The following is a 14,034-nucleotide window of genomic DNA, read 5'->3' on the forward strand; positions in this document are numbered from 1 at the left end:
AACTCAGCCAGTGGGGCCCTGATTGGTAAAAAAAATTCTGCAAATGAGCACATCACTCCCCTAACACTTTGCTGGGTGTGCTATGAGCAGGGCAGAGAGCACATCCTGCCCATGTTAGCAGCTCCTGAGCTGGAATATTTAAAGAGGTCTCCCCCCCATAACTATGTGCCCAATCTCTGCCCTCTCTAGGGGCATGTGGCCCCAGCAGAGCGAGGGTTTGGGAAACCAGTCCCCACCCCTGATGGTAGCCTGTCCTCACCCCACAGGCCTTCCAGGAAGACAGAGGACCAGATGGACTCTGAAGTCCCCGTTCCTAACTGCGTTGCTCCCTGCGGTCCCAGGGCCCCCAGAGCCCTATAGGAGCCTCACCGCCCCCTCCCCACCGACACAGATTCTGCCTCCCACATGGCTCAGACCTGCCCGCCTCTCTCCAGGTCCCTGGCTGCAGCCATCAGCCTCCCTCCCCTGGACAGCCTCCAGCCCACCACCTTGTCTCGGAGCACCAGTGATGGGACTGAAGTGCAGACGTGGTCTCATGGCTTCCCCTTGGCCTCTTATGGCTCACTGTCACTTTGGGGAAAGCACGGCCTCCGGGGGCACCCCACACACACTCTGGGAGGAACTGGGGAGATGGCAGCCTCACCTGGCCCTGCTCACCCCTTAGACCCTCCCCTCCACCACACCAAGGCTCACTGCTTCCGAGGTGCCAGGCATCCCCTCGCCCTTGGGCTCCGGCACAGGTTGCCCTCTCAGCCTAGACACTCTTGCCCGGAGCCCTGCTCCTTCACTCTCTGCCTCAGGACTCGGGGGCTCTCCCAATTCCCACCTCCCCATCCTAGCACCTGCTCTCTGCATGGTAACCGCCCACCTATGTGTCTGGTTCTGCTGCCAGAGGGACCTCGTCTTGGTCACCAGTGTACACCCACCACCCAGATCACCCTGGCCCGCTGTAGGAGCTTTGGAAGTATTTGGGGGACAGATGAGCAGCTGAATGTGTGATCTACTCCTGGATCACGACTCACATCAGGTGGCAAAGGGGGGCAACTCTCAAGGGTGGGCAGTGGCCAGTCCACCTCAGAGCTGCCACCTAGCCCACAGCAGCCATGCAGCAAGGACAACAAGCCCACATCAGCTCTCTCAGCCTAGAGAAGGGGAGGCTATCCTGACACCAACCTCCTGGGGCTGAGACCTGGGGGGCGGGTGGCGCGGGGGGCGAATGCGGGGGACTTACTGCGACGGGAGCTCTTCCGTCTCCAGCTGGAGCGCCGGACCCCAGAGAAAGCTGTGTCCACGGCATCCCCATTGCTCACCACGGCCGGCTCCCTGCGGGCGGAGAAGCAGGGCCAGTGAGCCAGGAGGATGGGACAGCTGGTTCCTTGAAGCGTCAGACAGCCCCTCACCAGGTGACAGGGCCACTTGACCCCAAGGCCGAGCTGGGGAGGCCACAGCTGGGTTGGCCTTGGACAAGCCCCGTCCCCTCTTGGTTTCCTCACCTCTAGAAGGCACTGTAAGGCCGACCTGCTGCTTTACAAGAGCATAAAGGTCAAACGTATTCACGGTGATAAGTGATAGGGATCAGATGCTCTTCAGGCCAGGGCACCCTGTCTCTCCTCCTCCAGGGCAGACTCAGTGGGAACCTCCACCTCCCCAGTCTCCACATGCAAGATGGAGGCGAGGACCGGGGGGCCTTGCGTCTGAGAGACGAGGACCTGCGAAGCTTCACAAGACCATGCACAGAAGGCAGGGCTTAATTCCCACACACTTGAGGATGGGCTGGACCAGAGACACGCTTCCCAGGAGCAGAGAAGCAAAGAGAAAGCAGTGGAGAAACAGCAGACACCACCTTAACCAAGCGGTCAAGTGAGCAAAACCCAGTGCCGTCACTCGGGCATCATGTACTCCAGATACGACGTGATGAGAAGGGTGCTCACCTCTGTGGGATTCTTACCCCAAGCCCATAACCCCAGGCTAATCATGAGAAAAACACCAAACAAACCCAGATGGGGGAACATGCTATAAAACACCTGCCCACTACTCCTCAATGATCAAGAAAAACAAAACTGAGGCACTGTCACAGAGCAGAGCAGTGTAAATGACAACTGAATGCCACGTGGGTCCTGGATGGGATCCCGGGACAGAAAAGGACCATAAGCAGAAAAACTGATGAAATCCAGGTAAAGTCAGGAGTTCAGAGAATGGTAACGTACCAACGCTGGTTTCTTAGTTTTGATAAATATCCTGTGGTCGTGTAAGATGCGAACAGCGGGGAGAACAGGATGAGGTGGTACATGGAACTCTAGGTGCTACCTTTACAACGTCCCTGCAAATCTAAAACTATCCCAAAGGGAAAGGTTTTTGTTTTTTTTTTAAGCCCATGCTCAAAAAAAAAAGCCACATCTGGTAACCCAGAGGGTAGAGGCCTTCTACTGTCCAAGGCAGCTGCCACTGTTACGAAGAATTGACTTGAACTTGCCAGCACGCAAGCCCTTAACAGAGGAGGAGGAGAGGGAGGGGGAGGGGCAGGGGGAGATGACAACCGGAAGTGCAGGGAGAGGGGAGGGAGGAGAGTGAAGTGTGGAACACCTCCTGTGAGCAGGCCCTTGGCCTCGCCTTCCCAGTAGCACTGACAGGTAGATCCTGGCATCCTTCCCACTCCGCCAGGTGGCGGGCAGAGGAACCTGCCCAAGGTCACCGGCCTGAGAGTGGCAGAGCCGGACGGTGAAGCCAGCCTGCTGGGCCCCTAAGCTGGGCTCTCAGGACTGCGTCTCAGGTAACAGAGCAAGGACGGCTGTGATGGCGGAAACATGCCACGTCTGTGCTGTCCGGTGAGCCACGCGTGGCTACGGGGCACTTGGAAGGTGGCTAATGGAACTCGTGTGTCTAAGGAACTTAACTTTTCATTTTAGGTCATTTAATTTTAAACAGCCACATGCGGCTAGCGGCCGCCGAACAGGACAACGCAGGCCGAAGCCACCAGCACCACTGGAGAAGCAAGACTCAGCTCCGGTTTTACTGCCAGAAGTCAGCAGTGTCGCCTGGGGAGGAGGGGCGCGTTTCAGTCCTGGGGTAACGCTTTCCATCAGCGGGAAGTTAAGGCCAAGAGGGGACAGGGCTGGTCTGGACCAGGAGGGGTGCTGGGCTGGAGCCACCTGAGCCCCAATCCCTAACGGCGCTTCCCTGAGTCATCACCTTCTCAACCTGGAGGCGGCTTCAAGGTGCTGAGTGCAGCCGCTCAGAAATGCTCAGACAGAACCGAATCATTGCAGCGGGAGCTGACGTGAGACTTCGGCAGAATTTGGTTTTAAAGTTTGCTTTGCTACGTTAACCGTGACAACTGGTGGCCCCTGGAAGAACGCGCCAGGCGCCCCTTGCTGTACTTTACCTATATTTGCCTATTTCACTACACAAGAGCCCACGTGAGGTAGGCAGTGTCGTCCTCATTCTAAGATGGGGAGACTAAGGCTCACGAAGTCTTGATGACTGACTCTACTGAAGTCACTCGGCTCGCCAGAGGGAGCGGGGATCTGCAGCCCAGGCTGTCCCCCTGCAGAGTCTGCTCCTTCCACCAGACCATGTGGAAGCAGGGAGCCCGCATTCAAACATTCACCGACATCACAGACTCGCTGTGTCACGACATCACTGCACCTCGCTTGACTGCTCTCCCAACCATATTTTTAAAAAGGAAAGAGAGGGCTTCCCTGGTGGCGCAGTGGATGAGAGTCCGCCTGCCGATGCAGGGGACATGGGTTTGTGCCCCGGTCCGGGAAGATCCCACATGCCGCGGAGCAGCTGGGCCCGTGAGCCATGGCCGCTGAGCCTGCGCTCCACAACGGGAGAGGCCACAACAGTGAGAGGCCCGCGTACCGCAAAAAAAAAAAAACAAAGGAAAGCGAGAAAGAGCTCTTGGCATAGTCAGAGATGCATGATCGAGTCTCTGTCCAGGAGAAATCGTGACACCAGCTCCAAGGCTGAGGTGCGTTTCGACCAGTGAACACCCCAGAAGGTCCCGGGTGACCTTCTGGAGGCGGGATGGGCATTTGGGGGTAAGGTCAGACAGCTTTAGAAGGGATCTGTAACTGCTACGACATGCAAAAAGCCAGGATGGGGCTGAAAATACGAGCCTCTGGTTTGCACGTTACCAAAACACAGTGAACTTATTTTTTCATTGTATTTCATTTTGAACAGCCACACGTGGCTAGTGGCCCCCGAACAGGACAGCGTGGGTTTAAGCCACCAGCACGACTGGAGAAGCTAGTCTGGGCTCGTGCGTCTGTTGAGCAGCTACCGAGGTACTGGTCCTGGCTTCCTGGGCGGGGGAGCAGGGGTCACACAGCAGAGCAGTGACCTTTATGCCCACCCTGAGTGCCTCAATGGCTGAGGCAAGCGGAGACACCAGGGGCCCCAAGGGAGGGAAGAGGCCAGCGCCCGTACATGGACAGGTCTTCCCACGCTTGGTTGGAGACCACCAGCATCCCTGCCCTGCACTTTGCTGGTATCTTCTCTGCGCCCAGCCCTAGGCAGAGTGCTTGACGACAAGTGCATGTCTCATTGTGACCATTTTACAGATGAGGAAAGTGAGGTTCAGAATTGGCAAGTACCTTGCCCCAAATCACCTGGCCAGCAAGTGGCAGAGTCGCACTTTGCCTGCAAAGCCTTGCTCTTGACACCAACTCTGCTGCCCTCAGACCGGAGCAGGTGTTCCCCAGGCAGACGGGAGGGGGAAGAGCCTCCCAGGCCAGGGAAGCAGTGGGCATGGCAAGAAATGAGGCTGGGAGGTGCCTCCTCCCTCCCTGGCCCTTCTAGCTGCCTGCCAAGGCCACTGACCCACCCTGAGCCCACCCAGGGGCAGCCTCTCCCAGCTGCTGCCTGGCTGGAAAATCTAATTCTCCTTGTGCGCAAACACTCCTGGAGCCTCCCCAAAGGTTTCAGATAATAAAAGAGCCATAAAAAAAGCAATAAGAGGCCAATTATCTCGCCCTTATCTGAGCTTCCTGCACTTCTAATGCCTCTCAGCTTGCACAGGCAAGAAAGGCCAGCCACTAAGATGACACCGTCTTACAAAGTGAGGCCACCGCCACTCCACTCGAATGGCAAGAAAAGGAGCCAAGTCCGCGGAGAGGAACAGAGAAAAAGAAGCTGGGCAAAGAAGAGGAGGCCCCCCCATGACAGCGTTCACCGACCAGACCGAGGTCAAGTACACCAGGAGCCCACCACAGAGCTCAAAGCACCTTCTGAGCCCACCTCCTCTCTCTCCAGGGACACGCCGGGGACAAGAGGGGAAGTGAGTGTCCTGTGACAGCAGGGACCTGCTCTGGCCTGGTCACCCCATTCCGTCAGCCCCTTCACACGAGGACACTCAGTGATGATGGATGCCCCACTCCCCGGCCTCTTTTAAAGACAAGAAGCCCCACCCTGAGAATGGCAGGCCCGGTTGCTCAGCAGATTCCACAAGGTCCTTTCCCAGAGGCTACACAGTGTGAGTTATCAGAGAGAAGACCCCCCAAACCAGTATGGTCAGAGGATCCCTGGCTGGCTGGGTGGCTGTGTGTGTGTGTGTGTGTGTGTGTGTGTGCGTGTGCGTGTGCGTGTGCGTGTGTGTGTGTGTTCACGCGCACGCGCACACGGTATTCCTGATGCCTTTTCCAGGACAAGGTTTGAAAAATATGAAAGAGGAAAGAATTCCACCTTTGGGAATTGAAAGGACCAAAATAACATGAGCCTTATAAGGTCTTGAGTAAAACCCGATCTGCAGCAGACCGAGGGCTGGGACAGCAGGGCTTGCCCAGGATGGCCCGACTCAAGAGTATCACTCCCCTCAAGAAATTCCCCAGCAGCACCACTACCACTATCCCTAAATCCAAGAGACACAAAAGAAAGGCAAAAACATCAAGCCCGGATTAAGCCTGCTGCCAGTTTTCTTTTCAGCCCTGGCCACTTTCTAGTTCATATAGCATGTTAAAGCCAGAAAGGGGGCAGGGGGGAGGGATAAAATGGGAGACTGGGATTGACATATACACACTACTATATATAAAATAGATACTTAATAAGGACCTACTGTATAGCACAGGGAACTCTACTCAATACTCTGTAATGACCTATATGGGAAAAGAATCTTAAAAAGAGTAGATATATGTATATGTGTAACTGATTCACTTTGCTATACAACTGAAACTAACACAACATTATAAATCAACCGTACTCTAATAAGGATTTAAAAAAAAAAAAAAGAAGGACATCCCTGGTGGTCCAGTAGTGAAGACTCTGCGCTTCCACTGAGGAGGCACAGGTTCGATCCCTGGTCGGGGAAGTTCCACATGCCGCACGGTGCAGCCAAAAAAAAAAAAAAAGGCAGAAGGACCTTGAAGATCACCTGGTAGGAGGATTCAAAGCAGCTGCCCACGGCAGTCACCTGGGAAGCTCCTCAGAGATACAGACCCAGAGCCCCTGCCCCAGTGATTCTGACCCATCCGTCAGGAGGGGCCCAGCATTGGTGTTTTTAAAGCTCCCTGCTGGCTCCAATGTGCAGCCAGGGTTGAGAACGGGGGAATCGTGGGCTTAGGGTGGGAACAGACATATGCTCCAGAGCCAACAGACCTGGGATAAGATTGCAGCTCTGCCACTTGGCTGTGGACCAGGACAGTGGCTAAACATCCTGGAGCTGCTGAGGGACGGGATGAATAATCACTCTACTTGCTGCTGTGAGGATTAAATGAGATAACACAGATAAGGCACTTAGCACCTTTCTGTGCCTCAGTTTCCATATCTGTGAAATGGAGCAATAATGCTTCCCTCTTAGGGTTCCAGGAAGGAGTAAATAAAGGCTTGTAAAACTCTTAGCAGAGGGTCTGGCCCACGATAAATACCCCAGGGTGCACTGTTTCTCTTCCCCCTCCTTCCCCTCCACCCCTCCTCCAGCTAACAGGGTCCCTGTATGCACTCACCTCTTCACACTGAGCCCGGCCACCCCTCACATATGGAATGGTTCTGGGCCCCAGTCTGTTTGTCCTGTGCCATCCCCCACATGGTCACAAATCCACTTACTGAATGAGCAGAGGGGGGAGGAGCCCCCAGGGAAGTCGGAGGAGGGGACCCTGACTTGATATCTATAATACAGTCCTCAGTGGGGAGCGAGCATCAAGGCCACGGGGGAACCATCTTTCCCCACAGCCATAGACAATAACCCAGACCCCACCTTGGCCTTCTGCTCTGTGGTGCACGCACCTCCCTCCCGTCATCTCGAGGGTCCCAGGCTCAGCAGTCAGACCCAGGACAGGCACTGTACCCCCAGCAATAACTTATCAAGAGCCTTGTGGGGTACTGCAGAAGTTCCCATGGGAAAATGCTCACCCTATGTAATTAGGTCAAAAGGTGAGCTGGGGGGCTTCCCTGGTGGCGCAGTGGTTGAGAGTCCACCTGCCGATGCAGGGGACACAGCTTCGTGCCCCGGTCCGGGAAGATCCCACATGCCGAGGAGCGGCTGGGCCCATGAGCCATGGCCGCTGAGCCTGCGCGTCCGGAGCCTGTGCTCCGTGGCGGGAGAGGCCACAACAGTGAGAGGCCCGCGTACCGCAAAAAAAAAAAGGTGAGCTGGGAAACAGCATGTGCAATAAAACACAGTTCTATAAAATATTGATATATATATACATATGTACACTTTATAGCAAGGAAGCTGGGGAGGAACACACAGTGATAGAATTAAAGGTTGCTTTTAGTCTATCATTTTCTGTACTTTCCAATTTTTCTACAATAAACATGCATGACTATTAGAAAAAAAGAAAGAAAGAAAGAAAGGGAGAAGGAAAACACATCCCAGGCAACACTGAGCAACAGATCGGCCAACGCGGGCTCCCTCGTGCCCTGGAGTCCTGCCCCAGGCAGACCCACACCCCTTGAGGACAGCGGGAGCATCTGGTCCTCACATCTCATTTAGCCTCCACTTTACAGAGACGACATGGAAGGTTAAGCAGATCAGACAATGAACGGGTCCTCGGTTGTGGAGCTGATGTGGAAGACAGGCAAGGTCCAAACCAGATCTATGCAGGAGACGGGAGGACAGGGGTTAGAACACTGGGTCTGGAAGCCAACCAGGTTCAACCGTGGCTCTGCCTCATCTCAGCTCCGTGTCCTGAGGCTGACAGCGTGTGTCCTCTGCACCTGCTTCTGCATCTGTAAAATGGGGATTACAGGAGCACCCACCTGTGAGTGTCACGAGCATTACTGGAGGCGGGAGAGGCTCTTAGAACAGGGCTTGGTGAATAATAAGTGCAGAAGACGCACAGGCCATTATTATCTGGCTACAGAGCCCATAAACACACCAAGGCACAGAACGTCAGCCCCCCGAGGGCAGGGACTGTCTGCCTCGGTCGCTGCAACGCCTGGCACATTGCAGGCACTCAGTAGAGAGGTGGAGGATGGAGGACAGAGGGGAAGGGCAGGGGGACTCCCAGCAGAACACTGATCTGGGGGGGAAGGGGGCTGCTGGGGAAGAGCAAACAGAGCCCCGGCCCTCTGGCTTTGAACCCAATCGCCACTACCTGCCACTCGGCTCCCTTGGACCAGTGACTGCACCTCTCTGGGCCTGCACGACGGGACCCATAAGAATTCCCTCTCTCCAGGGCTGCTGTGTTAGTCTCCTACTGCTGCTGTGACAGTTACCACAACCTTAGTAACTTCAAACAACACAGATGTATATTCTCTTACAGCCATAAAGTTCCGAAATCCACAATGGGTTTCACTAGGGTAAAAGCAAGGTGTTGGCAGAGCTGTGCTCCTTCCGGCAGCTCTAAGGGAGAATCTGCTCCCTTGCCTCTTTCCAGCCTCTGGAAGCAGCCTTGGCTCGTGGCCCCTCCTCCATCTTCAAAGCCAACCATACAGCATCTCTCAATCCCTCTCTGACTCCACAGGCCCCCTTATAAGGATCCCTGTGATTCTGCTGGGCCTGCCTGGATAATCCAGCATCATCTCCCCATCTCAAGGCCCTTAACTTCATCACATCTGTACAAGGTCGCACATTCCCAGGTTCTGGGAATTAGAACATGGAAGTCTTGGAGAGGGACATTAATCTGCCTGCCACAGTTGTGCAAATCAAAATGAGATGCGTGTGGAAAGGGCTACATAAACTGTAACGTCCGTGCACACGTAAACTATTAGTGCCGTGTCTTCTTTGTGCCAGGCACTGGGATGGAAGATGCATAAGGCAGAGTCCTGTCACTGCAGGGATCCAGGGGTGGACTTGACACGTTCCTGAAGGGGGACTCGATGTAATGGATGCAAACCTGTGTACATTTTTTCAGGCCAGAGGCTGTGTGGCCTTCATACTGGGGACTCACAGGGTCTGTGACCCAAAGACCATAGCTCCTATATGGAAACCCCTTGTAGCCAGGGGTGGAAAAGGGCAAAAACAAAAACAAAAACACAGCTTTTCCAATTTAGGGACCGGCAAGGGGCCAGACAGAGGTCTTTCATGGGAAAAGGGTCCCCATAACCCTCCCATGAGGGACTCCACTGGGAGGGAAGCTTGTCTCTGTCAGTCCTCGGGTCCCATGGAGACCCTGCAGGACAGGACACAGGAGGCTACGAATGCTCTGGATCTGGGGAAACAGCAAGTTAAGGGCAAGCTCGGGATGCCAAGCAACTCCAGACTGGGTCTGCAGCCATCTCACAAGCCTTCGGGGACACCTCCATTTCCTCCCGGGGCCAGGGGCTACTCCAGCCTCGTCGAGCTGCCCCCCAAGAGCCCCCATGCTCCCCAGACCCTCGGCCCTCAGAAGCCACAAGGCCAGGCTGCAGGCAGGGCCTCCAGCACCCCGTTTCCATCCTGTTCAAACGCTGCTTCCCCAGGCCTGGTCTGATCTTCTCGACACCTGATGCGTCCAGGGAGGATGGGTCTCCTTGGCTCTCCCAGCTGCCCAGCTGCTTCCCTCAGGCTCCAGGCCCGGGTGAGAGACGCTGGCCAGTGGGCAACACAGTCCATCTTGCCTGGATAAGCCCAGGAAGGGGTAGGACAAGTACCTCCCGGGAGCCACTGAGGGTCCCTGCAGCCGGGCCAGGAGCCAACAGGAAATGCTGAGGCTGCAGTGGGGCCGGTGGGGATGGCAGCGAAGCTGGGCAGGAAAAGCAAACAAATCCAGAGGGCATGGTGTGCTCAGAGGTGAGAGACACGGCCCGAGTCCAGGAAAACACAGGGAGCGGGCGACCTACGCGCTCTCATTTCCCAGCAAGTACTTACTGGGTGCTCAGGGTGGCTGTGAGTTCACAGGTTTCAAAGTCCACCGGAAAGGCCAACCCTGTGAGCTCCAGCGGATGGATGGCTGTGGAGTCAGACGGGCCAAGCTGCAGCCCTGCCATTCACCAGCTCTGCAAGATCTCGGGTAAACTACTTCAACTCTAAGCCTCAGTTCCTCATCTGCAAAATGGGCATAATCAGTAGCCCCGCCTCCTAGGGCTGCATTGCCTAGGAGATGAGATCTCGTGCAGGAAGCACTCAACTCGGACTGTGACTCAGGAAACAGCAGCCGACATGAGTGGCGTCGGCGGGATCAGCCCCTCGGCCGCTTGAGGCCTCCCTTCCCGCGGGCCTCTGTCCTGGCCTCAGTCAGCTGCCAGAGTCAGAACCCCGGGTCAGGGATTCTGTTTCCACACGGTTTGTTTTCTCTTCATTTTCACGGAGACACTGAGAGTCGCCTTTCAGACCCGGCTCCTCCTTCTGTCCATTGGAATCCATCGTTCATTCAACGGGGATGCCTTCAGCACTCGCCCTGTGCCTGGCACCGTGCTAAGCCGGGAGGATATGGCAGCAAACAAAATACCCGCCTCCCCCGCCAAGAAAAATCCCTGGCCCCATGGAGCCGGCCTGCAGCTGGAGACACCCTTCCGCACCCCTCCACCATCACGAGACCTCTGTGTGGGGCAAGAGGGGAGGGGGCTGCTTTTGCCCTGCTCCCATCTCAAGGGAACGGGCGCCACCCAGAATCACACACAGGCAGGGCCGAGGCCACTCTGCTTGGCTCCCCAGGTGGGGTCTATGGAACATTCCAGCAACAGCTTGGACACTACTCTCCCAAGAGCTCAAGAGGCAAAGTTAGCTCTCATAAGAGGCAAAGTTCTTACCCCAATAAACACACACCGAAGGGGATCATTCCTATGGAGCCAGCCACCCCTCCTAGCATGAACCGAAGTCTGAAGTCCTGAGCTTAGATCCTGAGTCCCCAGCGCGTCCCTGGAGGGTCGGGTGATGGTCAAACACCTGGCCTCCGGTCAGAGAGGCCCTGGTTCTAAGTCTCTGTTGAATGAACATGTACCATCTATATGTAACTCTGGCCACCTAACTTCCCCAAGCCTCAATTTCCCACCTGTGACATGGGTAATGAAGTGTCCACTTCCTAGAGACAAGAGATGAGACTGGGCATTTAGCTTGGTGCCTGGTACACAGTAAACACAATCACTGTTATTACTATTATCATTCGCTATTATTGCTGTTGTCGTTGTTGCTGTTATCTGATAACACGTCCCGTTTCGAAAAGAGAAAGTGGCAGCAGCTAGCCGAGCAGGCTGAAGGTTCTTTTCCCGGCAGCAGGACGGACGAGAGCCCAGGCCCCCTCACTCCTTGGGATTGTGGAGCAGCAGCGGGGCCCGACCCTAAAATCACCCCGTGGGCCTCGGCGCCACACACACTCAGCAAAGCCAGCAACTCTGCCTACCCCATAACAGCCTGGCTGCCTCCTCTGGGCAATCCCACCTACCAGGTGAAGGGACCCGGAAGTCCACAGGCCTCACAGCCAGACAGGGACCCGGTGCCCCTGTCCAGGTCACCTGGACTGCCCGTCAGCCTCAGCTGTCCTCGTAACCAGTGACGCAGCCCCGAATAAATGTTAACTTGCCCAATGACACACAGGTATTAAGTAACAGGTGAGACTCGAAGCCAGCTCTCTGCGGCTCAGAGCCCGAGCTCCCAGGCCCTCGAAGACCCGGACTCCAGCCCTCACTTTACCCACGGTGCTCCCACCCGCTTCCCTCCCCAGCTGTGGATGAGAGCTGGGGAGGGAGTGAGGTCACTTTGAGGCTGCCCGGATCTGGGCAGTGGTTCTAACTGTGCTGTCAGGAGCCTCGAGTCAGGCAGCCCTTGCTTTTCTCGAGGCCAGGTAGGCAGCGAGGCAAAGCCCAAGGCCATTTCCAAGCCTTCAGGCAGAGGGACCGTGAAAGAAATGCAGTGAGAAGAGATGAAGTGCCCTCCGCTTGGAGATTTGCGTATTCAAAGCAATGTCTGCTTAGTGACTACCTTTGGGAAAATTTTTTTAAAAAAAACGAAAGAAAGAAAGAAAATCAAGATTTTTTTTTTCCCTTTGTCTTGGATACCAAGGAGAAGGAAAGCGATCTGGATTGACTCTTCTCCCAGAGGACTCCAGAGTGGAAATTCACCATCCGGGGAAGGAGGTGGAACTTAAGTAAACGGAGACCTGGAAGGCAGGGAACAAAGCTGGGAGCAGCACAGAGACACTTGAGGGAGAAGGAGTCAGGAGGCCTCCAGCATCTCACTGGGGGACTGTGGGCAAGCCCCACCCCTCAGTCTCTCCATCTGTAAAATTAAGGGGGACTCCTGCTGCAATCAATATTCTGCAGGGGACTCACAGCCCACGAATGCCCCATCAAGGGCTCTCAAAAGTGATGTTTATTCACACCTGTTGGCAACCCAGGCCCAGCCCAGGAGTCAGAGGCACTGGGCACACAGTCTCCGCCCCTTCGGCCCCATCGCACTGGAAACATCCAAACTGGTCAGGAGGCAGGAGCAGAAGCAACGAGCCTCACTTATTCCTCGCGATGCTTAGTGGCGGAGAACACGTCCATCTTACAGATGCAGAAACTGAGGCTCAGAGAGCTTCACAGAGCCCAAAGCCACCCAGCTAGTGAAGGGCTGAGTGAGGATCTGAACCTCCAGGAGATGGTGTTCAAGGGAGCTGGGCAGGTATAGGATAGGTGGGCATGCTACGGAATGGCGGGTGGTGGGTTAAAGGCAGAGGCCGGGCCCCTCTCCCAGAAACGCGTGGCCCACACTGGGTGATTCTGACGCAGTATAGCACCAGCTCTGGGGGCCATTGCAACAAGGCCTCCACGGGGCACCAGCGCCAGCCAGACACAGCGTCTGGCCGCAGTCACCAGGTCTCCAGGACACACAGAGAGAAGGCGGCAGGGCCAGGCCAGACAGCTATGCTCCTGACTCTGAGGTCAGGGAACCAGGGTCTCCAGAAGGATGGCCCGAGAAAAGCAAGTACCAGACTCCTGGAAGGGGTGCACTGGCTGGCGGCCCACACCATTTCCCAAGCCCCTGCCCCCGTCCCTGCTCAGTGGCTTCCTCGTGTGGAGCCCTCCTCTCTCTCCCCCGGTGAATTTATGCTCCCTTGCTCAGCCTAGCCCCCCTCCGGTCAGTGTCCCTGTTCCCTGGGCACCCTCTGCCCCACCTGGATGAGTCTGCTTCCCTGTTCAGACTGAGTTTCTGGGTGGCTTTATTCCTGGCCCAGCCTGGAGGGATGTAACCCCTGGGAGATCACAGCAATGTCAGGACTTCCCAGCCCAGGTGCAGAATCGCTGATTCATTTCAGGTCCCTAACCAGGGAGGAGAGAACCTGGCCCCTCTTCTGGTGGTAATTACACAGTGGCAAGCCCAGCAGAAACCCTCCCAAGATCCATCCATTCTAACAAGCAAATGAGCACAAACAAGGACTCCTAGGCTTGAATTTGAATCCAAAACTGCCCTGGCTCCCGGACCCAGGGCCACAACCTGCATCTCTGAGACTTCCAGCTGGGTGACACCTACCTGAGAATTAGCCGCCCGATTCAGCTCACTCTAGAAAAACAAAGGAAGGCTCAGACACCCCTCCCCAGACTAGGGCAGCCAGGATTTAAACTCAGGACCCCAGGGGCCCCGGCCCGTCAACTCCAGGGCCTAGATCCACCACTGAGGCTTCCCTTAGGACTCTCTAAACACCCAGGTCCTGAAAGCCGAACAGTGAGCACCAGTGAGCAAAGCTCCGAGAGGCC

General features: G+C 55.7%; 1 protein-coding gene across 7 annotated transcripts in view; it reads right to left on the minus strand.

Moving 5' to 3' along the window:
- The window catches only part of ARHGEF10L (Rho guanine nucleotide exchange factor 10 like), a 167,712-nt gene that overhangs the window by 95,714 nt on the left and 57,964 nt on the right, over positions 1-14,034 (minus strand). For all 7 annotated transcript variants that reach the window (XR_007475694.1, XM_049706266.1, XM_049706273.1 and 4 more), the window contains exon 5: positions 1,232-1,323. Coding sequence is in view for 6 of the 7 variants with exons in the window: in XM_049706266.1 (XP_049562223.1) it covers positions 1,232-1,323 (92 nt within the window). In the remaining variant the exon portion in view is untranslated. The remainder of the gene's footprint in view (positions 1-1,231; positions 1,324-14,034) is intronic.

The sequence above is a fragment of the Orcinus orca genome, chromosome 1 (genome assembly GCF_937001465.1).
Source record: "Orcinus orca chromosome 1, mOrcOrc1.1, whole genome shotgun sequence".
Lineage (NCBI taxonomy): Eukaryota > Metazoa > Chordata > Mammalia > Artiodactyla > Delphinidae > Orcinus > Orcinus orca.